Source organism: Mustela nivalis, assembly GCF_964662115.1.
Source record: "Mustela nivalis genome assembly, chromosome: 4".
Lineage (NCBI taxonomy): Eukaryota > Metazoa > Chordata > Mammalia > Carnivora > Mustelidae > Mustela > Mustela nivalis.
The window spans coordinates 65,364,828-65,392,081 of record NC_139023.1 but is presented as its reverse complement, the minus strand read 5'-3'; the positions used below and the strand labels follow the sequence as shown (position 1 = coordinate 65,392,081).

General features: G+C 59.9%; 1 protein-coding gene across 1 annotated transcript; it reads left to right on the top strand.

Moving 5' to 3' along the window:
- The first annotated feature begins 7,390 nt into the window (after nt 1-7,390).
- ADRA2C (adrenoceptor alpha 2C) lies at nt 7,391-9,376 on the top strand. Its single transcript, XM_082727546.1, has one exon. The coding sequence runs from the start codon at nt 7,394-7,396 to the stop codon at nt 8,810-8,812; it is 1,419 nt and encodes a 472-aa protein (XP_082583672.1). The 5' UTR covers nt 7,391-7,393; the 3' UTR covers nt 8,813-9,376.
- Nucleotides 9,377-27,254: the final 17,878 nt, after the last annotated feature.

Here is a 27,254-nt window from a genome sequence, read left to right as displayed (position 1 = left end):
AGCTATTGGTACAGTCCAGTTCCCAGATCTGTGGTCTTTGTTTTATGGTTGCTGTTTGCCAGGGACCACTCTCAGCCACCAAAGACCCTTTTAGATTAGATCTTTGGACTCCTCTTTCATGAAATTGCTTCATCTCGGAGGTCCGCAGAACATATCTGATACTTTCAAAGGGCTCACCCGATTAGGTCAGGCTCACCCAGGATAATCTCCTTTAATTAATTCATAGTCAACTTATGAGGGGCCTAACTAAGGCAATGACTCTCCATCATAGTCACAATCAGGAACAGGGTATCATTCCAGGGCTTGGGTCAATGGGGGCTCTGCGGGCCAGGAGGCAGCAAGTGTTGGGGGCTGGGTACACCGCATGCCCGCACCCCCCCACCCCCGGCCGGAACGCACTCCTCCTCAACTTTCTTGTTGGACAGGCTGCTACCTTCTCATTCTCCAGTCTCAGCTGAGTCCATACTTCTTCCAGAAAGTCCTCACTGAGCACTCCTCCTCAACTTTCTTGTTGGACAGGCTGCTACCTTCTCATTCTCCAGTCTCAGCTGAGTCCCTACTTCTTCCAGAAAGTCCTCACTGAGCCCCCAGATGGTCAGAAGTCCCCTCAGGCCCTGCCACTTGCTTCTTCCCTCTTCTGGTGCCTGACAGGTAGTCACTGCCTGTGCCTTGTCCCCTGTGCTGGGCCTGAGGAACGCCATGCTCTCCATAGCTGATAGGTGCCATCCACACCTGGCTTGATGTAGGTGCCCAGGAGACACCTGCTGGACAGATGCCAAATCTTCTGGGGGTGACGTAAGGGGCTGGACCTAAAATCTGCCCATGAGGGAGGGGGAGAGGGGAGGGTCCCCTGGTGGGTGGACAGACCTGTGGACAGGGTCACTCTAAGCCACAAAGCCTCTACTTTCAGGCCTCGGCTTGGCGGTCATTGCCAAGAAAGCCCTTCCGAGGTCACCCCTCCCACGGAAGCCAGTTCCTGGGACAGATGCCAGACAAAAGCCATTGGGTGCCCACAGCATCATGGCGGGATGGAGGGGAGCCACTTCCTCCCGGGCCCCTGGGCTTCAATGTGCTCTCCTGCAGCATGGGACCATCACATAGCAAATATGCAGCAAAGCCCCCAAAGAGGGTGAACTGGGCCTACCACCCCGTGGACTGTTCAGGACAGACCCTACCTGGGGGAGACGCCCCCTGACAGAGCCTACCATGGGCAGAGGGCCTGGGCATAATTGCTGAGGGCCAGAGGGTAGCCAGGGTGGGCTCTGGATCCGGAATTTTCACAGCAGTCCTGCAGGGGGGTGGGCCCCAGGAGCCCGGGGCTGGGGCGAGTGCTTCTTCCAGATGCTCAGGTGTGCAATCAAGAGAGGGGAGAGCAGATGCTCTAGGCCCAGGGAGACACGGACATGGCTTGACCCCTTTGGGGAGCAGGCCCTGGGCTAGAAAGCCCCACAGACATTGCTCCCCAGAGCCTGCACATCCCTGTTATTGCCTTCTACAAGCTGGGGAGGCTTTGAAGGGAAGGGTGGCTTCTCAAGGTTATGTGGGGACACCTGGTGAGCCCAACTGTAGAGTCCAGACTGGAGGGGAGGCCGAGGAGGGCCTTGAATGCCAAGCTCAGGCACTTGGGCAGCAGCAAACCCGACAGGGAGGACCCCGTTAAGCCTGGAGCCAGGCGGGGAGGGAGGAGTGCGACACAGAGGCAGGCCAGGAGCAGGAAGCCACGGGAGGGGGCTGCAGCAGCCAGGGTGGGCAGGGATGGGGGCGAGCCTGAGCTCCAGCAGGCCCCGGGCTTAGCGAGGTACACAGCCAGTGCTTAAGGAGACGTGCTGACCCACTGCTTTCCTCTATTACACTCATTGCAAATCAAAGATGGTCCCTGGAGCAGGTCTCCCTCCAGAGGGGACTTCTGCCAGCTCTGTAAGAACTCAGCTGTGCCAAATCCATCAATGTGATCAATATTGCAATGGATTTGGTCTGCGGGTTAGTGCATGGAGAGCCAGGCCCCGGGCCAGCAGAACCAGGCCACGTTCTAATAAGACAAAGCGGTTCTGGAATTCTTCAGGGAGGGGCACGCGGAGAAGCGAGCCTCATTTCCCCCTGCCTGTCTTTAAAAATGAAATTTCAAATAAACATGGCCTGAGGGGTGTGTGTTAATCCTCAGCTCAGCTGGAAGGAGGAAACAAGTCCTCTTGGTTTGGAGACTAAGAAGCCAGGCCAGTCCGCCACTATGGCCACACCTGTTAGAGAAGTGGAAGGGGGTCCTCTCCCTGCCTCTAGGCCCTTCCCTCCCGTGCTGGCCCCCCGCAGACACAGGAGACCAGCTGCAACACCCACTGCCGTGGAGCTCACAGCTGAGTGGGGGCAGAGCTGGCACGGACCTTAAAACTATCCAGTCCAATATCCCCACCTTACAGATGGGAAAACTGAGGCACTGGGAAGTCGAGCAGCAAGGAGATGAAGAGCAGGAGCTCATATCTATCCAGCATCAGCAACCCCCACAGAAAGGAGGCAGAAAAGGGCCGCTGGGTGGGGGGCCCAGGGGTCTGGCACTGGCAGCCCCTGGGGTGGGGGGCGGGGAATCAGCCCCCGGCGAGGGCCCCCGCGTTCTGCCAGGCATCTCTGGCGCCAAGCACACAGGAGGAGTCCAGCCTGGCCAAGGAACTCAACGGACGTCAGGACCTTCGCCAGACTCCTGACTACACCCTTCACCCCCCACCCTGTGCCAGCTTTGATTGAGCCCCTACTGTGAGCATAGCTGGGCCCCACACTGGGCAGTGCGAGAGACACGCCTGCTCTCAGGAGCCCGCAGTGGAGAGGGACGGGGTTCAAGGGGTCCTGCCCCTGATGGGCCCACAGGAGGCCAGCATCGGAAGGGGCTCCTAGCCTGAAAGATGGAGGAGGGCTGCTGGGGCATCTCGGGCAACGCATTCGGAAGGAAGGGAAGATCCCTGGGGACAGCGAGACCAAGGGTTGCCAGCCTGGAGAAGAGCACGGCCAAGGCCCTGAGTCCATGGCAGGTGGGGACAAATGGGCTTGCCGCCTTGAGGGAGTGGGCTGAAGAGCCATCTGAGTGAGTTGGGTGGACGTGAGCAGGCTGAGGCTGTGGAACCCAACCTGAAACCAGGAAGAGCTACCCGCAATGGGGCGGCCAAATCCATCCTCCACGCAGCCTGGGAGGGGGAGCGAGGACACAGACAGCTCTGCGCATGCGCAGCTCCTGGGGGCGGAAATGAGCACATGCGCATGCGCGTATGTTGATCTATGCGAATGCACGCGTGTATGCAAGTGGCTGTGTGCAGCCCTGTGTGTGCATGTGCGTATATGGACATGCGTGGGTGGGATGCATATACATGCACACATGAAGTGCACACACATTTATGCACATGTGTGTATAGAACACACGTGCATTCTATGTGGGTTTATGGATATTTGCCTACGAACATGTGTGTGGATGTGTGTGCACGTATATTTGTGTGCAGCATGTAAATACACAAGTGTGCTCACGGATACCTGCTTGTGGAAGCATGCATGTGCGTGTGTGGTGTGCACATGGCCATGCACACGAATGTCCTGTACAATTTACACAGCTGTGTGTGTGCATGTGTATGCAGCATGCATGGATATGCGTTGGTGTGTACGTGGCCACACCAGCGTAGGCGTGCCCACAAATGTGTGCGTGTGATTGTGTGTACGCACTCACACATGGGTATGCGTGTGCACATCTGTGTGTGTGCACTCATACCCCGCGTGCAGGGAAGCAGTTCAGGGACATAAACTTCCATCCACCAAGACAGAGGCTGCTTGTGGAGCACAAGAGGACGACATGCCAGGTGTGAACCCAGATTCCATCTCAGCACCCAGGGCCTAGGACCCAGTGTCCCGTGGCTGTATGGCCCTGGCTGGACCAACCCTTCCCTCCCAGTCCCACTCATCACGGGTGGGAGCAAGGGCAACTAGGCCTTGGCAGCCCCAAGATGCTTCCCAGCTATGTGATTTTCCTTCTAAGAGGTCCCACAGCTCTCCCCAGCACCCTCACCCCCACCCCCTCTACCAACGCAGCCTGAATCCTTACGACACCCTCTCTGTCATCCTCCGGGTCCTGCCAAGCCCAGGCCTGCCCACCAGCAACTCACAGGGACAGGCGGCCTTCCAGGCACATGCTGTTTTGCTTGTTACAGGATAATCAGGAGCCGTTTGTCAAGCCTCATTGTCAATGTCTGGGGTAAGAGGCCTCTCCAGCTCCTGGTTGAGCAGCCGCAGTCCCTGGGGCCTCCCTCCCTCACACACAGGCAGGTCTCAGTTCAGTGCAGCCCCAAAGCCCAGCCAAGGGCTTAACCCAGAGGATTCTTTAGGGGACCCAGCTCTCCTCTCTCCTCCCAGGCCCTGACCCACAGGAGAGGCGCTTCTTCTGCCTCCTCCTGGGTTATACCAGGGAGATGCCGCTGGCAGTCCTGAGGTCAAAAGGCCAGCCGGGCGTCCCCATGGGCCTGAGTCACTGGGCTGGCCAGGCACTCCGGATGTCCCCAGCCTGGCCTGGGGAGCCGCTTCCTGGGCTGTGGGAAGTCCTGCCTGCTTCAGGCCCCAGGTGCTCTGTGTCCTTTTTCCTCCAAATTTTTCGTGCTCGGCTGCCCTTGAATATGAATATGTGAGATGTCTAGGGCAGCCAGGACCCTGGGTGTCCCAACACCCCCAGGGATCCCCCAAATTGCTCCTCACAAGATAAGAACCCCAATGGTCTGCAGGAGGCCCAAGTGACTGGTCAGCTGCTGGAGAGGGAGCTCCCCCTAACCTACATCTGACCCCTCCCATTTCCTTTTTTTGGCTCCTCCAGGGCAAAGCCCCTTCCCTAACCCCAGGGAGCACAATCCACAGGGACTTCTCACTTCCTAATGACTTTTCCTCTGTTCTCCAAATGCACCTCCTCCAGGAAGCCTTCCTTGACAACTCCACTCCCAGCCTAGGAATGAGCTCCAGGGCACTGAGGGCATTCACTTCAGCAAGGCAGTGTGGGGCACCCACCATCCCAGAGGGCAAAACGTCTGGTACAGACAAGGAGAGGTGCATGCCAACTGCTGAGGATGCGAACATATGCGGGACCTCCCTACAAGGTGCTCCAGGCCTCCCAGACCAGGGGGCCCTTCCACCTTCCACAGGGATACTGGCTTCCTACCTTCTCTGGGCCATGTGCCTCTCACATGTAGTCATGGATTTGCTGCCAAAAAGCACCTAAAAGCCCAGGGCTGGCTCTGGTCTTCCTCAGGCAGCCCCACCCTCCAGAATTTCTGATTGCTGGCCTCACCCTGGCCTAACCCCTCCTGCTCCCTGTAAGGGTGCTAAGGAGTATGCTGGGGCTCCCAGTGAGCATCTCTGTTAAGATGTCAGCACTCTCCTACATAAGACCTTTTGAGCCTCGGGGCTCAGAGAAAAGAGATGCAGCCCCAAAGTCACGCACATTTCTAGACACCACTAAGGGGGATGCTCCAATCCTTCCCCATGAGACCTTCGTAGAACCCACAGGCGTCCCACCCCGTGACCCACAGCCGCAGGAATGACCCCTATCCTCCCATCTGAGGCTGCAGGGAGAGCTGCTGGCCTGCCTGAGCGCTTTTCTGGACTGCTGGGAGGAAAGGCCCTCCCCCCCTCCTAGCAAGAAATGCCAGGCCTGGGATCTCCAACCTCCTCCCCAGGGTCTGTCTCCCACCAACCTTGAGCTGCCTGGAGGTGGGAACCAGCGCTCGCGCGCGACGGGGAAACGGCAATGCGCATTCATTGAATGAATGCAGAGAGACACAGGGCTGGGGTAAGCTGAGGGTAAGGGAGGTACCCCAACAGCTTGCCCCTAAGCCCGCAGGAATGAGGCACCCACGCAAACCCGCCCGTCATCCGGGAAATTCATTCTGGGTGTTTGTCAGGGGCGGTGATTTTGAACATCCCCCCACCTTTTAAAAGCAGGGCCCCGGAGCACGAGAATTAAAAACTTCAATAATTGCCAACATGGATGCAGCGCCTGGGAGCCTGCCCAGGCCTTCCACTGGCACCGCCGTCATGATTCATGCTCCAGCAGCGCCTGGAAGTGGGCAGAGAAGGCAGCTGAGGCCGGAGGCAGGGACGTGGATCTGCCCGGTTAACACCGACCAGAGATGGACCAGAGATCGGAGCCCGACCCCCACTCGGCAGGACCCCTCCGCACCTAGGCGGCGTCGCGTCCTCCGCCAGGCTGCGAGTCGCAGGCTCTCCAATCAGGCCGCGGACCCCGAGCCGACCCGTGCTGCGCGCGAGTGTGCGCGCCCGCGTGTGCGTGCTCGTGTGCCCGGGGGAGGCTCGGAGGCTCTTGTCTTAGAAAGAGCAGGTTTCTGGAACTCACCGCCCAGGTCGGCCGGTACTCAACCCCGTCCCGAAGACTGCAATCGGCCCTGGAGGGGGCGCCCTCGCCGTGCGCGCGCCCCTTGCGCCACCGCCCGGGACTCCTCCCCAGCGCCGCGCGGGCAGGTTCGCCGAGGCGGCCGCGGGCTCCGGCTCCCCGGCCAGCTCCCCCCCGGGCCGGCGGCGCTGGCCTGCCCGCCAGGCCGCCCCCGCCCGCCCGCGCCCCGCCCCGCGCGTCCGCCCCGCTGCGCAACTCTACCCAAGTTGGAAGCCGAAGCCGGGCGGCTGCACTCGCGCCGAGCGCACCGTGGCGGCGGCGAAGGAGGAGGCGGCGGCGGCGGCGGCAGTGGCGGCGGCGCAGCTAAGGCTAGCGAGGCAGGCGAGGCGGAGCCCGCACGGCCGAACGCGGACCGCGGGGGGCGCCCGCGCCCGGAGCAGCAGGAGGAAGACGCGCGGCGGCGCCGGCGCCCTGCCCGGGAAAGTAAAGTTGGAGCCCGAGGCTGCGCGCCGGCGCTGGGGCCCGGAGGAGCGGCGGCCCGCGCCCCGGTGCGCCCAGCCCTAGCCGGCCGGATGGGAGGCGGAGCGCCCGGGCCGCCGCCGCCGCCTGCAGCCTGCGCCCCGGCCGGGCGCCGGGGCCGCGGGGCCGCTCGGGCACGCCCGCTCGGGCGCCGCATCACCGTGGGCTCGCGGCCCGGGCGCTCCCCGTGAGCGGGGCCGAGGGCGGGGCCGCGCGAGGACCCCGGGACCTGCCCCCCTCCCCCCCGCCGCCGCGTCGCCGCTCGCTCCGGGAGCCTCCTGCTCTGCACTTACGCGCGCGGCAGCTGCGGGGAGCCCGGCAGCCACGCTCTCCGGCGCGCCGCTCGCCCGCGGAGCCACCACGGCCGAGGGCCGGCTGCGGGGCGCCGCGGTCCCAGGCGGGCGCGCCCCGGGAACAGGCGGCGATGCGGGCGCCGGCCCGGGCTGGGGGGCGCCCGAGCTGCCGCGGCTGCGCCCCGGCTCCAGGCGGGACCGCGTAGCTCGCGGGAGGACCATGGCGTCCCCGGCGCTGGCGGCGGCGCTGGCGGCGGCGGCGGCGGCGGCGGGCCCCAACGCGAGCGGCGCCGGCGAGGGGGGCAGCGGCGGGGACGCCAACGCCTCGGGCGCCGCTCCGGGGGCCGCCTGGGGGCCGCCCCCGGGCCAGTACTCGGCGGGCGCCGTGGCGGGGCTGGCTGCTGTGGTGGGCTTTCTCATCGTCTTCACCGTGGTGGGCAACGTGCTGGTGGTGATCGCCGTGCTGACCAGTCGGGCGCTGCGTGCGCCACAGAACCTCTTCCTGGTGTCGCTGGCCTCGGCCGACATCCTGGTGGCCACGCTGGTCATGCCTTTCTCACTGGCCAACGAGCTCATGGCCTACTGGTACTTCGGGCAAGTGTGGTGCGGCGTGTACCTGGCACTGGACGTGCTCTTCTGCACCTCGTCCATCGTGCACCTGTGCGCCATCAGCCTGGACCGCTACTGGTCGGTGACGCAGGCCGTCGAGTACAACCTGAAGCGCACACCGCGCCGCGTCAAGGCGACCATCGTGGCCGTGTGGCTCATCTCGGCCGTCATCTCCTTCCCACCGCTCGTCTCGCTCTACCGCCAACCCGACAGTGCCGCCTACCCGCAGTGCGGCCTCAACGACGAGACATGGTACATCCTGTCGTCCTGCATCGGCTCCTTCTTCGCGCCCTGCCTCATCATGGGCCTGGTCTACGCGCGCATCTACCGCGTGGCCAAGCTGCGCACGCGCACGCTCAGCGAGAAGCGCGCGCCCACGGGCCCCGACGGGGCGTCCCCAACCACTGAGAATGGGCTGGGTGCTGCGGCGGGCGCGGGCGAGAACGGGCACTGCGCGCCCCCGCGCCGTCCGTGCGCGGACGTGGATCCGGAGGACAGCAGCGCGGCGGCGGAGCGGCGGCGGCGCCGGGGTGCGCTGCGGCGGGGCGGGCGGCGGCGCGCTGCCGGGGAAGGGGGCGCGGGCGGCGCCGACGTGGCGGCGCCCGGGCCGGGGCCAGGGGCGAGCGATTCGGGCGCGCTGGCTGCCGCTAGGTCCCCAGGTCCCGGCGGGCGCCTCTCGCGCGCCAGCTCTCGCTCCGTCGAGTTCTTTTTGTCGCGCCGCCGCCGGGCGCGCAGCAGCGTTTGCCGCCGCAAGGTGGCCCAGGCGCGCGAGAAGCGCTTCACCTTCGTGCTGGCGGTGGTCATGGGCGTGTTCGTGCTCTGCTGGTTCCCCTTCTTCTTCAGCTACAGCCTGTACGGCATATGCCGCGAGGCCTGCCAGGTGCCCGACCCGCTCTTCAAGTTCTTTTTCTGGATCGGCTACTGCAACAGCTCGCTCAACCCGGTCATCTACACCGTCTTTAACCAGGACTTCCGCCGTTCCTTTAAGCACATCCTCTTCCGACGGAGGAGAAGGGGCTTCAGGCAGTGAGCCCGGCGCCGGCCTCGAGCAGACCCTGGACAGCTCCAGGCGGCGCCTTGGGAAGGCATACCCGCACGCCACCCCAACCTCGCCAGGAGAAAGCGGGGGCAGCAGCTTCCCCCAGACCCAGGGATGGATTGACCTCTGGGACATAGGGGAGGGTACCACAGGGCAGGAGTGTGGGCTAAGGGACGGCAGGGACCCCGGGGAGGGGGGGAGGAGAGAGGGGCAACCCCTCTGCCTTTCCATCTCAGCAAAGGGCTGCTTTTGGGCCTTCGACCCGGATCTGGCCCTGGGGGCCCCTGCAGAGGTGCGGCTGTGAGGTCAGAGTCTCAGACAGCAGAAGTGAATGCAACCTCCCTAAGGGGCAAGAAAGGAGCCCGCCCCCCCAACACACACCGCTACCCAGATCACCTCTGAGCAAGGGCTGACTTCCCCAGGACCGTGGGGGCGGCTGTCTTGGGGGAGGAAAGAGGCAGTGACAATCTTTGGTTATTGAAAGTATTTAAATGTTTGCCAAAAACGACAGCCAAAACAACCAAACTATTTTCTAAATAAACCTTTGTAATCTAAGTGTTGGGAGAAGCTGTCAGTCCTTAAGCCACCAGCAGGGGTGGGGAGAGGTATCTTCCAGAACTCACCCTCCTGATCTCCCCCAGGCAATGGAAGGAGGACAGTCTTGGTCTTCAGATTCCAACATCCCCTCTTGCAGGAGAAGTGAGGTGGTTTGTTGTTGTTGTTGTTGTTGTTGTTGTTGTGATACTAATGGTAAAATTATTGTGCTGTAGTTGGCACAGAGGCAAAAGAAACCAAGACTCCCCCCACCCCGCCCCTCAGATTTGGTCCCAGTTTAGATCCAAGAACCTCGTCCCCATCCCTGACCCCCATCCAGTTCCGGGGCTGGGAGACCCTCCCTAGTGGAGGGAGGCAGGGCTCCCTGATCCAAGTCTCTAATTTTGCCTGCCCCCCCACCAGTAACTTTGGGTCAGTCCCCTGCTCCTGAACACTTCGTGGGTTTGTCACTTTGGAGGAGGTAGGGTGGGTGAGCGCTGCCCAGAAGGGGGCCCCACCCACAGATGGGGTGAGGTGGAGGCGAAGACGAGTCCCCAGATCTTTATACCATACCAGAGACCTTTAGCAATTTCTTATTGTTTTTTGAACATCAAGGCTCAAAAGCAATGGGACCATCTGCATTGGCCGGGGAGGTGGCTGGACCCTGCTTATTTTTCCTAACCCCCCACCCATGCAGTCAAGCCTTGCCCTCTTGTTCAGCCCTCCCCCATGCCCCAGCATGTCTGTGCTCACTCCACTCAAAGGCTTGAGGAGGGGTGGCTAGAAGAAGCCAGCATGAAGTGGAGTGAAGCCGTCCTCCCCCCAGACTCTTCTAGCCCCCATCACAGCCTAAAGACTCCTGGTTGGTGGGGGCTCATTCTGCTGACCCCTGCTGTGACCGTCCTATCCTCCTGACACTCTGTCTCGGGCTCCCCATGGCCTTCGCTATGTACCCCTCCCTGGCCGGCCCACCTGCCAGCCGAGCCTTCTCTTGGATCCCCACCCATCTGTCCTTGACCTGGGGTGGCCATGGGTGTGTCCCCAGGATGGCTGAGCCCCAGGTCCTGCCTTTCATTCCCAAGTAACTGTCCCCTGAAATAGGAGCCAGGGCAGGCCCCTTCCCTGGTCTAATGTGTGGGGCCTGTCCCTTGGAGAACCTTCCTCTGCAGCTGCCCCACCCATCACCCCAAAATATGGGTACTCAGGACGCCCTGCCTGGGAAGAAAGCCCCAGGACCATGCCCACACTGGCTCATGTGAAAGCACTCACACCTGCTATGTTTAGGCTTAGGGGAGGTGGAGAAGCTGAGACAGAGAGCATGGGGTGGGGGTGGGAATGGCTAGTCAAGGCTGAGTGGGGGCATCCCTGACACACTCCCGGGCAGGGGCCCACCGGGGTGTCCATGTCAGAGAACCAGCTCTGTTGCAGGATTGCTGAGCTGGCTTGGGCAGACCCGTGCCCTCCCTGGGCCACAGCACCCCTTCTGTGAAGTTGGGGGATGGTTGTTGGAAGCTCAGACCCCACTGGCTGGGCGATCTGAGGTCCCACTTGCCAATGGAATCGGGGGGACCCCCTGAAAAGGGATCTTCCTTTGGAGACCGCATGGCTGGTCCTGGTGCTCCCACTGAGCAGCAGGGTCCATGCAGTGCCGTGGGGCACTGACACCCCCACACAGGGCTTCTGGGGGATGCACCCTGAGTCTGCCACAGGAGCACAGCCTGCTCCGCTTGGTCCCTAATTGCGAGAGCTGCACCTTCCAGGGCTGTCTCCGGGCCCTCCGGCGCCTGGTGCTTAATACCCCATTCATCGAGCAGATGTTCCCCACTCGCTGGTGATTGCTGCCTGGAGAGGCCGTCTTTTCAGCTGGATAAACAGAGCTGGAACCTGGCTTCTCACCCTGACCTGCTGCAGGGACACGGGCCAGCTGGCTGGCTTGGAGTCTCGCTGTCTCCATCAGCACGGTGCAGTCTCAGCGCGGAGCAGCGGGGAAGCTGCTGGCTCCGTAAAGGCCCGGAGACTGTCTTCGGGGGGAGCTCTGTACCGCAGGGAGTGGGGGGCCCAGACTCTGGCCAGTCTGCTATGCCCTATTCCTTCACACACAGGCATCTGCACATCTCCCCCAGGCTCACTGTCGACCCCATTCTGTGGCTGAGGACACTGAGCCCTGGATCCCACAGGTGTGAGGGGGTGGGGCATGCCAGGAACCCTGAACCATCCAGCTCCAGAGCTCAGGCCCCGAGTACCTCGCTCCGGAGTCCTCTGACCTCGGGTGTTCCCTGGGCTTTGGCTCTGGAGAAGCATTTCAAATGGCCTCCTTTCTGCCCAACGCTTCCTGGGCTCTGGGGAGATCTCAGACAGAATAAAGAAGCATCCCCAAAAAGATCAAGGAGGGCCAGGCCCCAAGTGGGGAGTTCGGCCCGAACGCCGTACCAAGCCCCAGCCCAGCCCCTTTGCGGTTCTTAGGAGACATACATTTGTTTAAATTAATTCTTGAATTTTAATTCAATTGCTGAGCTCGTAGAAAAGGGGAAAAAGGATAATCCAAATAATCCATTACTGCTCAGTATGGAATTAAAAAAAAAAAAATCACTCGGAGCAGGCAGAATGGATACTTGAGGAAAGCAGCTCCGCTCTCCGCTCTGCCCCCGGCTCCGGGGGTGGGGCTGCGGGGTGGGAGGGAACACGTTGCCGCGCCGCTTGCTGGCGAGGAAGCAGTCCTTCCCGGCGGCGGTGCTGGCAGCCGGCTGCTTTTACCACATCCCTCGGCAGGACTCAAATATTCCAGTGCAGCCTCGGATCAAAACACACAAGCCTGCAGGCCCGTCAGGAGTCTGGCTGGGCACTCGTGGCCAAGCTGATCGCTGTGTCCCCCCAACTGCCAGATCCCCGCATGCAAGGGAGAGGCGGAGGCTGCCGGGCTGAGGATGCCCCATGCCCTGCTAGGGTGCCCACAGGCCCCACAGCCCCGTGGACCCACAGGCATCTGGCCACATGTCAGCCTGTGGCTCTCTGTGGACAGGGATGGGCAACCCTGCCGCATGCCAGGGGGCATCTGCGGGGTGCTGTGTAGACGTGGGAGAGGGGCTCCCAGGGAAGGGAGAGGGTGAGTCCCAGGATGGTAGAAGTCCAGATCCTCCGAATTGAGGAGCAGGTAAGAGTTTCCCACCTGGAGGATCCTGTATCCCTGCTCTGGGTCTGCCACGAGTGTCTGGAGGGGCTCCAGGTGCCTCCCCCATTCCTAAGGGCCATCCTCCCTTTTGAGCAACTGGGCTGTCCAAGGGCATCCCAGGTTGGTGGGGTGGAGAAGCAGGGTAAGGGGTTTGGGTGGTTAGAAGTGTCTGGTTTGCCCAAGAGGGACCCCAACAGGCATGGTGGGTCCTTTTGCTGCATGACCCTGACCCGACTTCCCAGCATCCTTTCCTGGCAGGCCTGGGGCTGGGGGTGCAGGGCCATGCTCTGAAGTCTGTGTGGGCAGCAGAGCTGACCGCCAGCGCGGGGCCAAGAGAGAGCCCTGGGGACCAAAATCGTGCCTCTTTCTTGCCAAGAGGATTTGTGGCTGCTCCCAGTGAAAGCCTGGGGTACAATGGGATTATTATTGTCAAGATAAGGATCGCTGCGTGGGGAGGAGGGGAAAGCTGGGCCAGAAAGCCCCGTGTAAGGGCATCTTGCTCTCCTGGGCGAGCACAGAATGTGGTCTGAGATGCCGGGCAGTGATGGAGAGAGGGGAAACAAGACAGGCAAAGCCGGAGACCCGCAGGGCAGCTATGGAAGCCTGCCCGAGCCTGGGCTGGGTTCCACCCCCCAGGTCTCCCTGATCCCGAGGGGTGTCCTCTAGAGGGGGGCTTGCAGGACCGGGGAGATCCCTGGAGGGGCCCTTGAGCCATGGTCTCTGTTGGGCAGGGGGAGTAGCTGAACTTCACATGAGCTATTTCTTAGGTATTCCCGGGCCAGGCCCTAGCTGGCGGGGGAATAGGAGGACCAGGAGGATGGTAAGACTGTGGACCCAACAGTCACTGGGCAGGGACAGGCCTAATGGCTGACATGGGGGCCTACACATCTGGCTCCAGAAAGAGGCTTTGGGGCTGCAAAGCTCAGAAGGTGCTGGGCCCCCAGGGCCCAGGACAAGCCCACATTGCCATTGGCTTACAGGCTGTCAGCTCCTCTACCCCTGCCGGCTCATCCCTTCGATCGGCCTCTCCTGTGTCTTTATTAATTTATGCTGCACCCTCCGCCAGGAGCACCTTTCCCGTCTTTGCCCAAGTGCCCCTCACGACCCCCTCACGACACTGACCGGGCTTCAGGTCCAGAAAGCCTTCCAGAGCTGCAGGTCTCCAGGACTGGGCCAGGCACTGCTCCCTCGTCCCAACGTGGGAGGTGGCGCAGGGAGGCTCTGAACATGGGGACCGTGTACCATCCTGGCCAGGGGGCATCGGGAAGGGCTGTCCTTCCTCACCCACGAAGACACGCGACCGGATTCATCCCCGATTCCCGACCCCGAGGGCTTCCAGGGCATGCCCCATGGGTCTGGATGCTGTGTCCCAGGCCATCCAGGACATCCTGTGGGGGGGACGCCCCACAACCGACTCTCACAGCAAAAGGCAGGCGCTCCAGGCTGGGCGCTGGGGCTCTGGGGGATTTTCCACTGCACGTGCACCCCGGCTGCTGAAGCCACATGTTCGAACATTAGTGGGCGGGTCCCCCCCCTCCCGCCCCGCACTTAATTAGTTCCTAGCTGACTGCAGCACCCACGGAAGCAAAAGAACCTCGAGCAGCCGTCCTAGAGCTCTGGGTGGAAGGTCCCTGAAGGGTGCCCTGTTCGAGACTCCCCTCCCCACTTCACGGGGAGCCCCAGAGAGGGGAGTCATTAAGGAACATAATGAAAAGGAACAGACAGGAGCGTGGGCCCCACAGCCAGTGTCTGCCACCAGCCCTCTGCGTGCCAGCTCCCTCTGCTTCTCATGCTTCTGCCAAGCAGGGAAGGACAGTCCCATTTTACAGACCAGCAAACTGAGCTCCAGAGAGGGAATGAATGAAGGGACGCTCCCTCAGAGCCACACTGAGTCCCCATGGGCCACCCATAACACTGAGGTTCATTAGCCTCATGTTCCTGGGAGCAAGCAGGCTCCAGGCGTGGGAGGGACCCTCCAGAGCCCTGTGTCGTGTACATGGAGGGGGGTGGCTTCCCTTTGTGCTGGTCTCCGCTCCTTCCCCACCATGAGCAACCCTGAGACAAAACGTTGAGCGGCTGAGGTCAGACCGGGTCCAGGAGTCACACATTTCTCCTGTTGCTTCATCATTTTTTATGTCATCCACACGGTAAAACCCCAGCCGCTCCACGAAACAACGGAGTCCTGGTCCCTGCACCGTACCAACGATGCCAGCCTGTTTGTATTTTGTCATCCTAGAAATGATTCTGAATGCCGGAGCCTCTGCTGAGGGTCACCCCACCCAGGATCTAGACAGCCAAAATATTTGTGACAACTGTTCCCTTACCCGTTTCCTGGAGTGCCCTGCTGTCACAAATCGAATTTAAAGCAAAATGAGCCCTCTTTCAATTGGTTCAAATGAAGCTGTCACTCACAGTGGAAGGGTGGCCACGACCTCTCGCAAGAGGCCAAGCCAGGAAGCCTTCCTGCAGGATGCCGCTCCACCATGGCCTGGGTCCTGCCCACCCAGGTCCTCCCTACCTGGCCCTGGCGGCCTGGTGGGTTTTGCCCATGGCTCAGCACCCCTGCGACCAGCCAGCCCCAAGTGTCCAGTGACGGTGTTGGAGGGGCCTGGAGTGGCCGGATATGACCACCTGTCAGCGAAGCCCAGGCACCTTAGGGCCCGCCGCTTCCGGGGTCTGGTCAGGTCACACCCACGCCTTTGTGGGGACCCCCATGGCATGATGGGGGCATGGCCTCAAGGGAACCCCTGTGTCAGCTGGCCTGGGGAGGGTGTGTCTGGGTCACTAAGGCGTTCAGTGTACTACCTAGTTCCCTGCTGATTTTCCAGAGAATCAGAAAAGCCACATCAGGGAGTCCAAGTTGGGCTTGCGGGGGCAGTCGGCCTGCCCTGGGGCCCCTGCATGTGGGGGCATGAGGCCCCAACAGGAAGACTGGGAGAAGAGTGCAGGCTTCCTTGAGGTGGGAAGAAACACACAGGGCCCACCGCCCAGCCCTCCCCCTTCCATAATTCTGGTGGCAGAGAGCTCACTACCCGCTGAGATGGTCCGGTCCTTGTAAGCACTGCCCTGACCTTTCCATACTATGCAGGAGACTTCTTGCCTCCTGAACTTTCAACCCCAGATATCAGGATCAGTGTCCACAGCCACTGTCAAGGCCGGCACAGAGCTGGTCGAACTCTCGTACATTCTTCCCTCTCCTCTGCTTTCCTTAACCATGCATGAGCCCACGCTCCGCCTGGCCCTGGCCTTGGAGAGTGGGAATGAAGCGCAGGACTCACCCCCTATAAAGGCCCTGGGGAGCACACAGCCTGCAGGGAGACCAGGAGAGGTCATGACCCTGAGTGGAGCCAGCTTGGCTGTCAGAGGGGCTCTCACTGCTGACCAGTGGGGGTGGACAGTGAGGCCTGAGAAACCCTAACCTGGGGTCACCTGGTGTCAGGGACGGGGTCACCTGGTGTCAGGGATGGGGTTACCTGCCATCAGGCCCCTGCCTCATGAAGTTGTCACGATTCTTTGTGACTTCTGCCAGGTGCTAGGACATAGTGGGAGAAGGGAAGGCTGCAGGCGCTGAGCAGCAGCATGACTTTCCCGCCTTCCTGGGTCCTCGTGTCCTTTTCTCTAAGATGGGAACAGTGGCATTGGGCCACTGGAGCGGACTCCAGAGCCATGGCCGTGTTCAGGGACCAGAGGCTGACTAGCTGCAGGAGATGGGGCCCAGGCCTGTTGCATCACTGGTGGTCTCTGGGAGTCCATTTCCCCTCCTCATGGGCCCAGGGTCCTGAGATGCTTCAGTGCTCCCAGCTGGCCCTCACCTTTCTGGAACCTTCCCTTGTCCCTGCAGACTCCACTCGCACCACACAACACACAGCGGAGACCACGGTGAAGAAGATGGAGAGGTGGCAGTGCCTTGAGCCCTAGGCACAGCCTCCAGGTGTCCCCCCACCCTGGGCTCCAGGCCCATGGGACCCCACTGTCACTCCACCAAGAACATTACCAAGGCTCTTTGAAGCGACAGAGAATCTGGGTCTGCCACTTGCCCAGCAGTGCTGTGTCTCAAAAGGCCCGTTCCGTGCGGGGCTGGCAGTCTGGCAGCTGCGGGGGCTGGCCAAGTTCATTCTCTGGTGGCTGGTTCAGCCCACGGTGCTGCTTGCTCGGTCAGGAAGTGGTCACTGAGCACGCCCTCACGTGGCATGCGGGGCACCCACACTGCCGATGAGACCCCATGATGGTGTGATGCAACTGTCTCCATCACTGCTATTCAGGCAAAATAGCACACACTGGCAATTCTTCAAACAACGTGTTGAGAGCCTGCAGCCTACTGGAGTTAGCCGGCCCCTGCCCACGTGGCACCTGTGGTCTCGTGGGGGTCAGGCCACAGAGTCACATAAGCAAATAGAGCATCACAGACCATGGGCTGCTGTGTGGGGGTGACCTGCCGCTGGGGGGAGGGCTGGGGCCAGAGGGGGTGGGCTAAAGGTGAGCTGCCCCCGCCAGGCTCGTCAATTTGGGACACAATGTCATCTTCATGTGGGGCAGCTGGGAGGGTGTGCCTGGGGCTAGCTCATTGTCCCGGGGCCACAGCCTGGGGCTTGCACAGTGGAAATGCATGTCTTCCCGTCCTAGAGCCTGGGAGTCAGGGATCCAGGCACAGGCAGAGCTGGTCCCTTCAGAGGCCTTTCTCTTTGCTGGCTAGACTCCATCTTCTCCCCGTGGCCTCACGTGGTCGTCCCTCCATGTGTCTGTGCATCTGTGTCCTGACCCCCTCCTCCTATAAGGACACTGGTCAGACTGGATAAAACCCATATGACCTCATTTTACTTGGATCACCTCTTTAAAGGTCCTCTTACAGTCACACTGAGGTCCTGGGTGGGGCGGGGGGGTGGATCACAACTTCAACACAGGAATTGGAGGGAGGTTGGCCCACGGTGTGCTGTGAGTCCCTTTTCTGGCCCCCCACACGGCTGTGTGATGCAGGCAAGTTCACCCCCTCTTGACTTGCTTTTCCAGTCGTAGCTCCAGGCCTGGTACAAGCCCTCCTGGGACTAGAGTGATTCTCAAGACGCTCAGTGAACACTCAGTGGAGGGAGCCCGCCGGCCACCAGGCTTGCAGATGGCAGGAGAGCCTGGCCGCTGAGCTCAGCCCCGCGGGTTCTGGAAAAGCACCCTGGCCAGGTTGTTCAGAGCTGAGCTACGGGTCTTCCAGGCCAACCTGATCTCCTGTGAGATTAGTCATTTGCTGTTGTGATGAAAAACTACCGGTCTGTCCACGAGGGGCTGCGGGAGATGGGCACCCTGATGGGGGGCTCGAGGTCTGCCCAGTGGGAAGAAGAGGGGCCATTTCCAGGCCCCAGCTGCTGGCCCTACCTGCGAAAGGGCTGGATTCCTGCTGGGTCCCCACATGGGGTGAGGGTGACCCCACGAACCTGGAAGCAGAGCCTGGGATGACGGCCTGTCCTCAGGGCCGGGGTGCACGTTCTGGCTGTCACCGCCCTGCTGTGTGACCTCAGCCCCTCTCTTTGTCTCTCTGAACCAATCTCCCCCACAGCTGGGTGTCTAGCTCCTCCCACACGTGCACAGCCTGTACTCCACGTCCCTTGTGCAGACCTCACCACGACCTGTGCCCACAGACTTGCCCAGGCACCAAACAGGCAGAGAAGTCCCCCGGGGCATGCTAACACTGAACCTGGGGTTTGACCCACAACCCCAGGAACCCCAATGGTGGGGACTGGCGTCCTGAAGCAGCACATCCTTGTCCCCTGGCTCCGCAGACCTCCCAGCAGGGCTGCGGATGTTGGGGAGGCCCGTGGCTGTCCCACAGGTCTGTACCCCTGGGGTCACACACTGCCTGATGCTCTGGGCAGGAGCTCAGCCAAAGCACAGAGTTCCTGGGGAGCGTCTATGAACTCAGGCTCCAGGGAGAGCTCGGGAAGGAGGAGCCTAGTGATCCATTCCCTCCAGTGTGCCGGGATCTCAGGCCTATTCTGGGCCCAGCTCCGGGCAGTGGCGACCTTGTAACCGGCTGCTCACTCAAAAGCAGGACTTGGGTTCTGCTATGCATCCGGGCTGCAGGTGGGGACCAGCGGGAGGAGACTCCATTCACACCAGCTTCAGACTGGGGTGGCGTGGGGCTGGCACACCAGGGTCAGAGGTGACGTCAGCAGCTCTGTCTCTTTCCAGTTCCCCTTCTATTTGCCTGCTTTCTCCTGAGAGACCCTGCCTCCTTACCTAAGGTGGCGGGATGGCTGTCTGCAGCCTCAGCATGATGCCCCCTGCCCCCCAGCTCAGCAATCCCAGGGAGCAGGAGTCAGCTCAAGTTCCATGCACAGCCTGGAAGGAGGAGGGGACTAAGGGTGGGATTGGACAGGATTTGATCAGCACAGCCAGGGGCTCTGGCCAGGAGGGTGAAGGACAGCCTGCAGAGATCAGTCAGCCCCATGGGGGCCCTGCTTTGCCCACTGGGTCCCAGGAGCACAATGGCCTCTGGGTTTTTATAGGCTGGCTCCTTACAGGGCCTGCGCTGCTGTTGCATCCAGAAGTCCTTGCCCTGCTGTCCCTCCCAGAGCCCCAGGCACTGCACGCAAGTGGGGCTTTGCATCCCTGGGAGGATTATGAGCTGAAAGGCCTGGCCTGCCTTGGCTTCATCTCTGCACTTGCTTCTGCCAGAAGAAGAGCGGTGGGTCCCTGCTCAGGGCTGTCCTCTCCTGGAGGGACCTCCCCCAGGTCTGGGCTCCTTGCTCCTCTCGGATGCTTTTCTTCATCACTGGAGCCGAGGCTCTGCCTGATTCTAGGCCAGGGGCTGACACAGCTGGACTCTGGGCTCCCAGCCCCATGGCCTGCTGGAGGCCCGCTCCGTCCCCCACCTGAGAACCTCAGGAACCTGAGACCCCCGCCCCCCAGCTGGGCTGCCAACACCCAGAGACAAGGTCCGAATGCCCGGCTCAGACAATGGGCGTGGTTCCCAGTGCCAGCATCCTGGCAGTGCCCCAGGCTGCGGCGGGCTCCTTCTGCTGTGCTCCCACCGCAGACTGCCTGCGCGAGCTGGCCCGCCGACTGTCCCCCGTCCCTGGAGCACCACCCTGCCCACTGTGCTGCTCAGACATGCACAGTCTCCTTCTCTGGGGAGAATATACAAACGCTTCCTCCCGCAGAACGGTAAACCTGTCGTCCCTAATGAACAGCTTTCATTTAGGCTCGGGGAAGAACGTGTGCGCCGGGGATGGTCTCTGCCAGCGGCCCTGTTGCAGGATCTCATGCTTGGCGTTCACGGCTCCTTTGGGGCCCCCGGCGCCCAGCACAGCACTTTTTCTTATTGTGGTAAGAAACACATGACATAAAATTCACCATCTTCACCATTTTGAGGCGCACGTCTCAGTGGTATTAAGCACAGTCATATTCTTGGGCAAACATCACCCTCCATCCCCAGAACTCATTCATCTTGGAAACCTGCAAGTCTGTCCCCATAAACACCAGCTCTCCTCTCCCTATCTGCCCCCACTGCCCCAGCCCCTGGCACCCACCACGGCAGTTTCTGTCTTTATGATTTTGGCTACTCTAAGCCAGCAAATGACTTTTTGTTGTTGTTTTGAGCCAAGAAAGAGAGTTTAAAGAAGCCAAGGTTGGTGCTGACCCGAAGTCCTAGCCGTTCCTACAAGATCCCCACCGGAGAGTTCTCAGGACACTCTTGCATGCCCCCCATGACAGGGTGCTCACTACTTTCTGGTATAGCCCCCTGCCAAGACTCTGGTGGAGAAGGACAGTCTGAGGTTCAGGCCTCTGAGCTCCTGTCCCCACCATTCCCGATCAAGCATGAGTTTACTGAACATCTATTACGCGCCAGGCTGGGGTGGGCTGCCACCGGCTCGATGGAGGGGCTGCTCTGCTGGGGAGCAGACACCCCCACATGCCAACTGGAGGGCTCTGCACCTGCTGCAGTGAGCAGGGGAGCAGTGCCGATGGGGGCTTGAGTGATGGCTGCTGGGAGGGGCAGTGCCTCAGGCGGGGCTTGATCTCATCCCCGCCTGATGCCTGGCTGCTGGTCAGTGCATCTTTTCTGGTGGCTCACGGAAATCAGCATCTCAGACGGGCCAGAGGGGCTCAGGGCAGCCCTCCTGCCCTCAGCAAAGGAAGGATGGGGCTAGGGAGGAGGGGGCCTGGCACAGCCAGGACACGGGCCTGAGCCCCTGTGGGTATGTCCAGGGCGCCGCTGAGCGCTGGGCCCACCTGCCAGACCGTGAAACGGCACACTCAGCCCAGGCAGGGATGAATAGTTCTCCCGGCCTCCCGGCTGTGTTCAATGTGTTCATGTTCAATGTGGCCCCAGGGCAGCCGCTCCAGGCAGCCCGGCCTGTGCCCTGGAAGGATGCGGCCGAGGAGCAGACCGGGAAGAGCAGGGGGTCTAGAAGGCTGCCCGGCAGCTGCTTCCCGGGTGGACGGACGAGGGGTGAGTGAGGGAGACTTCGGAGCCCCATCTCAGTGGGTGCCAGTCTCCGTCCAGACCTTCCCACACTGGCCCACCCTCAGCCCCCTCTCCTCATCTCCAGCAGCCTCTTCTCATCACTGGGGTCCAGCATCCTGAGCCGCCCTCACTCCGGGGAGGTTAAGGCCCCGCCGAGAGCACACAGAGTCTTGATAGGGAGCGGAGTAACCCTAACTCTAACCCTCCATCCAGTACCGCAGAGCTCATCCTGTTCGCTCACGGACCCCGGTGGGGCCTGAGGGCCGAGGGACAGGCACGCTGGAACAGGGGCAGCAGAGTCTGGGACAGCCCAGGCTAGAATGCTGGCCTGCAGGGCCCCAGGCGGGTTCGAGAGAGGGCAGTGACACTCCTCTTGGGCGCCCCTGAAGCAGCCACAGAAACGAGCAGAAAAAGCCTTTTTGTTGCCTTTCCAGCCCAGACAAAATCAATACTTTCTGGAAACATGAGAACAGCTGACCTTTGGATTTCTAGCAACCCTTCAAACTCAAGTTTGGTTTAGGGCCTGTCTGGAGGTGCTGGCCCCAACTCCGGGGTCCAGCGGGGGATGAGACCAGCTCCATGCACACCTGCAAGCCGCCGGCTCCCCTCGCTCCAGGATCCCAGAAGGCTGCACAGCCGGCCTGCTCTGTCTGCGAGCCACGTTGTGTTTTCAAGGCTTTAGCTATGTCTCGGCTCCTCCTTCCTGGCTAGACAACCTCCAGACCTTCTCCAGACCAGCTACAGTCACAGAGCATCACAGGCGTTATGGAAAGGAAACTGAGGCCCGGTTCCCCCTTGCCTCCTCCATCAGCTCCTGCCCCAGCTTCCTGCCTTGGCTGGAACGTGGGTCACCGTGGAGCTGAGTGGTGTTGACGAGTGCTAGGGCACCCAATTTTGTAACTGAGTGATGTCCTACAATGCTTCAGGCCATGCCAGCCACTGGGAGCCAGTTGCCCTGGGAACTCAGTGTCCCCACAAGGGCCACACAACACAGACGCACAGAGCAGAGCCCCAGGGAGGCCAGGCCAGGGGCTGGGACATGAGCGTGGGAAAACCCCATACGTCCAGCGGCCCGCTGGCTCCAGCTCTGTGGGAGGGCCCTGCATGAGCGCCTGGGTTGCTAGAGACTGGTTCTCGGTTTTATTGTATTTTATGTGGAGCTCGAACTCATGACCTTGAGATCGAAAGTCTCACGCTGGGGGCTCTGCCAAGGCTGTCGAGAAAAGGCAGCATTTGGCCTCAATTCTGGAAAACGTGTGAGCTGTCTGTGGAATATATGTTCCCAGAGGGAACAGTTCAGAGGAGTGCTGGGTGTGACCCTCCTGCTCCGGAACTGGCAGACCAGTGTGATGGGTGTGGGGAGGGCATGGGGGTCAAGCCCCAAGCCTGGCCCTTCATCTCTGGGTCCTCGGGGGCCCTAGTGGCACCTGGCCAGCCGCCGTTGGGGCCAGAGGGTTGAGACCGAGAGGAGGAGCTGGGAGGTGGGAGGAGGAGCTGTGTGGGGAAACCACCCAGGTCTGTGACGTGTTGGGAGCCACGTCAGGGAACTGGGGCTTCCTCCAGAGGGACACGTGACGTTGGACAGGGGAGGGAGGATGAGATGTGCATTTTAGATGGACCACCAGCGTCCCATGGGGTGGATGGAGAGGCAAGGCTGGGGACAGGGCGGGTCACTGAGAGGGGGCCTGGGGGAAGGGGGCAGGGATGGCACATGGGAAGTGAAAACGGGGTTTGCTCAGTGCCACCCCATAGGCTTGAGATAAAGTAAGGTGCTGGTTGTGTCCTCGAGGCGCCCAGCCCCATCCCTCCTGGCTGGTGGCCTTCTCAGGGTGACTCAGCAGGAGGAGCCTCCATGAGCAGAGCTGGAAGCCAGGCCTGGGCCCCACCTGCCACTTAGGCACATGCATGTCGTGGCCCCAGTACAGAGCCGGGCCTTAGGTGGGACTCCCCCAAAGCAGCCCAGGAGGCGAGGGCTTACTGAGTGTGCCCCAGAAGTGCAGGTGAGGAGGGAGCAGAGGCAGCGATGGGGCTGGGCTCCTGCGTCTCCTGGGGAGCCCGGGAGAGCTTGTCTGCCAGCACCTATAGCCAGGGGCCTCAGGGAGCACCGTGGGGGGCGCTTGGGGGGATTCACTGGAGGGGCATGGCCACGGGGGACATGCCATGGAGTACACACTGTGGGGGACACGTTATTCCTTCCCACCCCCAGCAGGCTTGGCTCCCTTCCCTGCCTGGCTCCCAGACACATGCTCCCCAACTTGCCAGCCCCTGGTGGGGTTCCTGCTCTGCTGAGACCTTCGCTATAGCGACGGTCCTGCCTATCTCTCTCTGAATGATCACCAGATGCCCATCCTCCATCTCCTGGGTGTCCAGCCAGCACCCCTGACAGATTAGGTCCCAAACCTACCTCTTGGTTCCCTCAAACAACCACTGTGTCCCTCCCATGGCACCCCCTGCCCCTCACGCACCAAGTCTTAGCATCTTTCTCACCCTTTTTCTCCACCACCAGCCTGGTTCTGATGTGACTTTGCCAGTGGGTCGGGCATGGGGTTCAAGAGCAGCATGGACAAGGAGTCTTCTGGGAGAAGTGCTAGCAGGTGGGGGTGCCATGGAGGGGGAGGGGGAGGGGGCAGGGGAGAGTGCGGGAAGGGCGGGCATGCATGCGTGGGAACTGTTGGCAGAGGGACTGCACTAGAGGAGGAGGGCTGGGTGAGGGTCCTGGGGACCAAGCCCCGTGTGCAGATGAGGGCAGCTACTCCGTCTCGGGAGTTCCGCCTGAAGGACACACAGAGCACCGTTAAGTCAGCACCGTTAAGCCAGCGGCCACACAAATGTGTTGACAAGTTGACCCCTTACGGGGTCAGCTCCCTGAGGCTGACGGACAGGGTGTGCTCATCGTTTCCTGCGGAGGGGTCCCAGACCCTGGCTGGAAGGCCAGAGGACTTCCCACCACCTCTGAAGCACCTGCTTGGTGCACCCCAAACATGCTGGCCAATTACAGGGATGAGGAGAGAAGGAGAGTGAGGTGGCTTAGGGTCCACTGCCCTCCAGCCACTCACCTGCTTGACCTCAGGGACTCGGAATAAGCCTTTCTGAGAAGCACCGCAGGTCCCGAGTGGCCCTGCTTCTGCAGCACTGAGCCCAGTTTTATGTGGGCTGGGATGCAGCCACTTCTTTCTCGGGTGTCCTGTCCCTCGGTTTCAAGTGGGAATGAGACCCTATGGCAGGTGCAGGTTGGAGGTTCGGCTACTAGAACAGATGGGTCCTCAGTGTGCGGCATGTCTAAATGGGCTGTGGGAGGTGGGACATGTGCGCGCGGGAGTCGGGGGGGCATCGAGTGTGCCCACGGGGCGTGTGTGTGGGTGTGAGGACACATTTTGACGCATACGTGTAACTAAAGCACTTCCTCAGGTGATCTGTCCAGAGACATGCTGCAGGCTGCACTGAAGTGTCTCCCTTCTCAAAAAGACCAAAACAAGCAATGCTTGTCTCCAGCAGACTGCAGAGAGCTTGTGCGGGCAGATCGGGGCCCTGATCGCTGCAGGAATCCCATTAAGTTTCCCAGCATAACGAGTGGAGCTTCCCCTCCACCAGCGACCGCGGGCTCTCCTGGCTTTCCCTGAGTTTCAGACTCGAGGGGGGCGTCCACGGGCACACGTCAGGGGGCTCTGCACTGGCCTCCCTGTTCCCTGTCCCCACTCCCTCCCTCTCTCTCCCAGATCTTCCTCCTCAGCTCTTGTGTTTTGAAATTTTCGGGTTTGGTTTGGGTTGGGTGTACAGATCGGCCCCTCTCCTGAGATAAGCTGGGCCTTCTGGGGGCGAACAGACTTGTAGAAAACCGTTACCTCCATCCCTAAGCTTTCACAGCAATGACAACAGGTTACAATGAAGGCCATGCAGCTGTGACAGGAGAGGACTGAGGCCAGGGGTGTGGAGTAGGTCTCCCATCTCACACTGAGGAATGGGAGGCTACATTTGGGGTCTGTGGGAAAGATGCCCGCCATCGGCTAGCGATGTCTGCCAAGGGCAGGAGTAAAAAGTAGAAGATCAGCACTATGGGTCTGCAAGGCTATGCCGGGCATCGTGGGCTTGGCTGTGGGGGGTAGGGGTGCTCTGGTGACAGGTGACATCCCAGAGTCTTCACTGTTACTAGGTCCCTCCTCTGTCCCGTGCCTCCGTGCTTTAGCGTACAGCTCACGCCACCTGCAATGGCACGCCTCACGCGGGTGGTCACAGCCTCCCATATGCTGTCCCGGGCAGATGTCAGCACCCTGGTCTACCACGGCACTATTGCTCTGGGTCTGCCCCACACCCTGCTGGCCAAGGTCCTGTTGGTACGCCTGATGCCCAGTGCCCTGCCAGGAGTCTGGTGCCAAGCAGAGGCTGAGTTGGTGGCTTGAATGGAACTGAACCCAGTGTTCGCAGACCCCTCTGCCCCCACAAGCAAGGCAGAAGTGTTCTGGGCTGGATTCAGCCTGGAAGCAGGAGAAGGGTCTCTGTACTGTCCCCACCAAGCCAAACAGACCTTTAGCTCTTTAGGGACTGAGAGAGAGCTTGGCTTGTCTCCCAAGTCTATACCGATTCCTTTCACCCCATATTAGCCTCTCAGGGTTGGCAACATGTCCTTTTTGCCCCAACCTTGTCGTGCCTTGTGCCTGGCAGAGCTGAACAGTTCCCCTTCCTGGACAGCATCTGTAGGTTCACAGGCAGCACTCAGTACATATTCCAGTCCAGGGAGCTCATCTGTGCAACACTGACCAAAAAGTAGCCAATGTGTTGCATGCAACCTCAGCCAGCCACCTCCAGTGGGAGCAGAGAAGTCCTCTGGGGACAGTCGCAGTTAGCCACATAGGGAGCACTGTGACAGCCCTTGATTGCCCTATCTCTTCCAAGCCAAGTGAAAGGGACTTTTTTCTTTTCTGCAGGGAGGTGTGCCTGGATGGAGAGGAGACTGGCTTTGCATTCCCCAGCTCACCGTGCATCAAGAGTATGCCTGGGAGAGCTGGACCAAGTTATCACAAATTGCTGGGTTATTTCAAACCATTTTAAAAAATGATGTCAGACAAAGTAGATTTCAGAGGAAGAATGTTAACAGGGATGAAAAGAGGCATCATGATTATAGATAATTTTATAATGATTTAGGGGCTTATTCAGCAGGAAAACCTTACAGTCCTAAGTGTCTAGGTGCCTAATAACAATGGTTGAAAATAAACAAAGCAAAAACTGATAGAACTAAATGGAGAAACAGAAAATCCGCCAAATGATCTGAGATTTCAACACCCCCTTTCTCAATCATGGGTAGAACAAGTACACAGAAAATCAGCAGACATGCAGAAGCCTTGGACAACACTAACAACCAACTAGACCAGACTGGCACTCACAGACACTCTATGCAGCAACAAGAAAACACATGTTCTCCTCAAGTATCAGAGAACAATGACCATGAGAGACCATAGTCTGGATCATTAAACAAGTGACAGTACTTTAAAATTATACGAAGTATGCCCTCTGACCACAGTGGACTTGGACAAGACAATAACAGAAAAACATCTGAAACATCTCCAAATGTTTGGAAGCCAAATCATACACTTCTAAATAACTCATGGATTGAAGAAAAAAAAATTAAGTAGGAAACCTAGAAGGTATTTTGAATGGAATGAAAAGAAAAGCACCATATTAAAACATGTGGGATATTGCTAAAACAGTGATTGGAGATGGAAAAAAATTTTTTAAAGATTTTATTTATCTATTTGACACAGAGAGAGAGAGATCACAGTAGGCAGAGAGGCAGGGGGAAGCAGGCTCCCTGCCGATCAGAAAGCCTGATGTGGGGCTTGACCCCAAGACCCTGAGATCATGACCTGAGCCGAAGGCAGTGGCCTAACCCACTAAGCCACTCAGGTGCCCCTGGATATGGAAATTTATACATTCATGTCTAGACAAGAAAAGAGGAACAGTCTCCAGTCAATGATCTCAGATCTTGCCTTATGAAACTAGGAAAAGAAGAGCAAATTAAACCCAGATTGGAAAATCAATAGTGAGGAGCAGAGCAAAAATCAACCAAACAAAAAGGGAATATCGGCAGAGAAAACAGAGAATAATCACTAAGACCAAACGGGTTCTTTGCAAAGATCAATAAAATTGATAAGCTTCTAGTGGATTGATCAGGAGAAAAGGTGAGAAACAGATTGCCAATATCAGAAAGGAAATAGGTGAGGCACTATGGATTCTGGAGATGTTGAAAGGATAAGGGAGTTTTAAGAACAGTGTTACTTTTG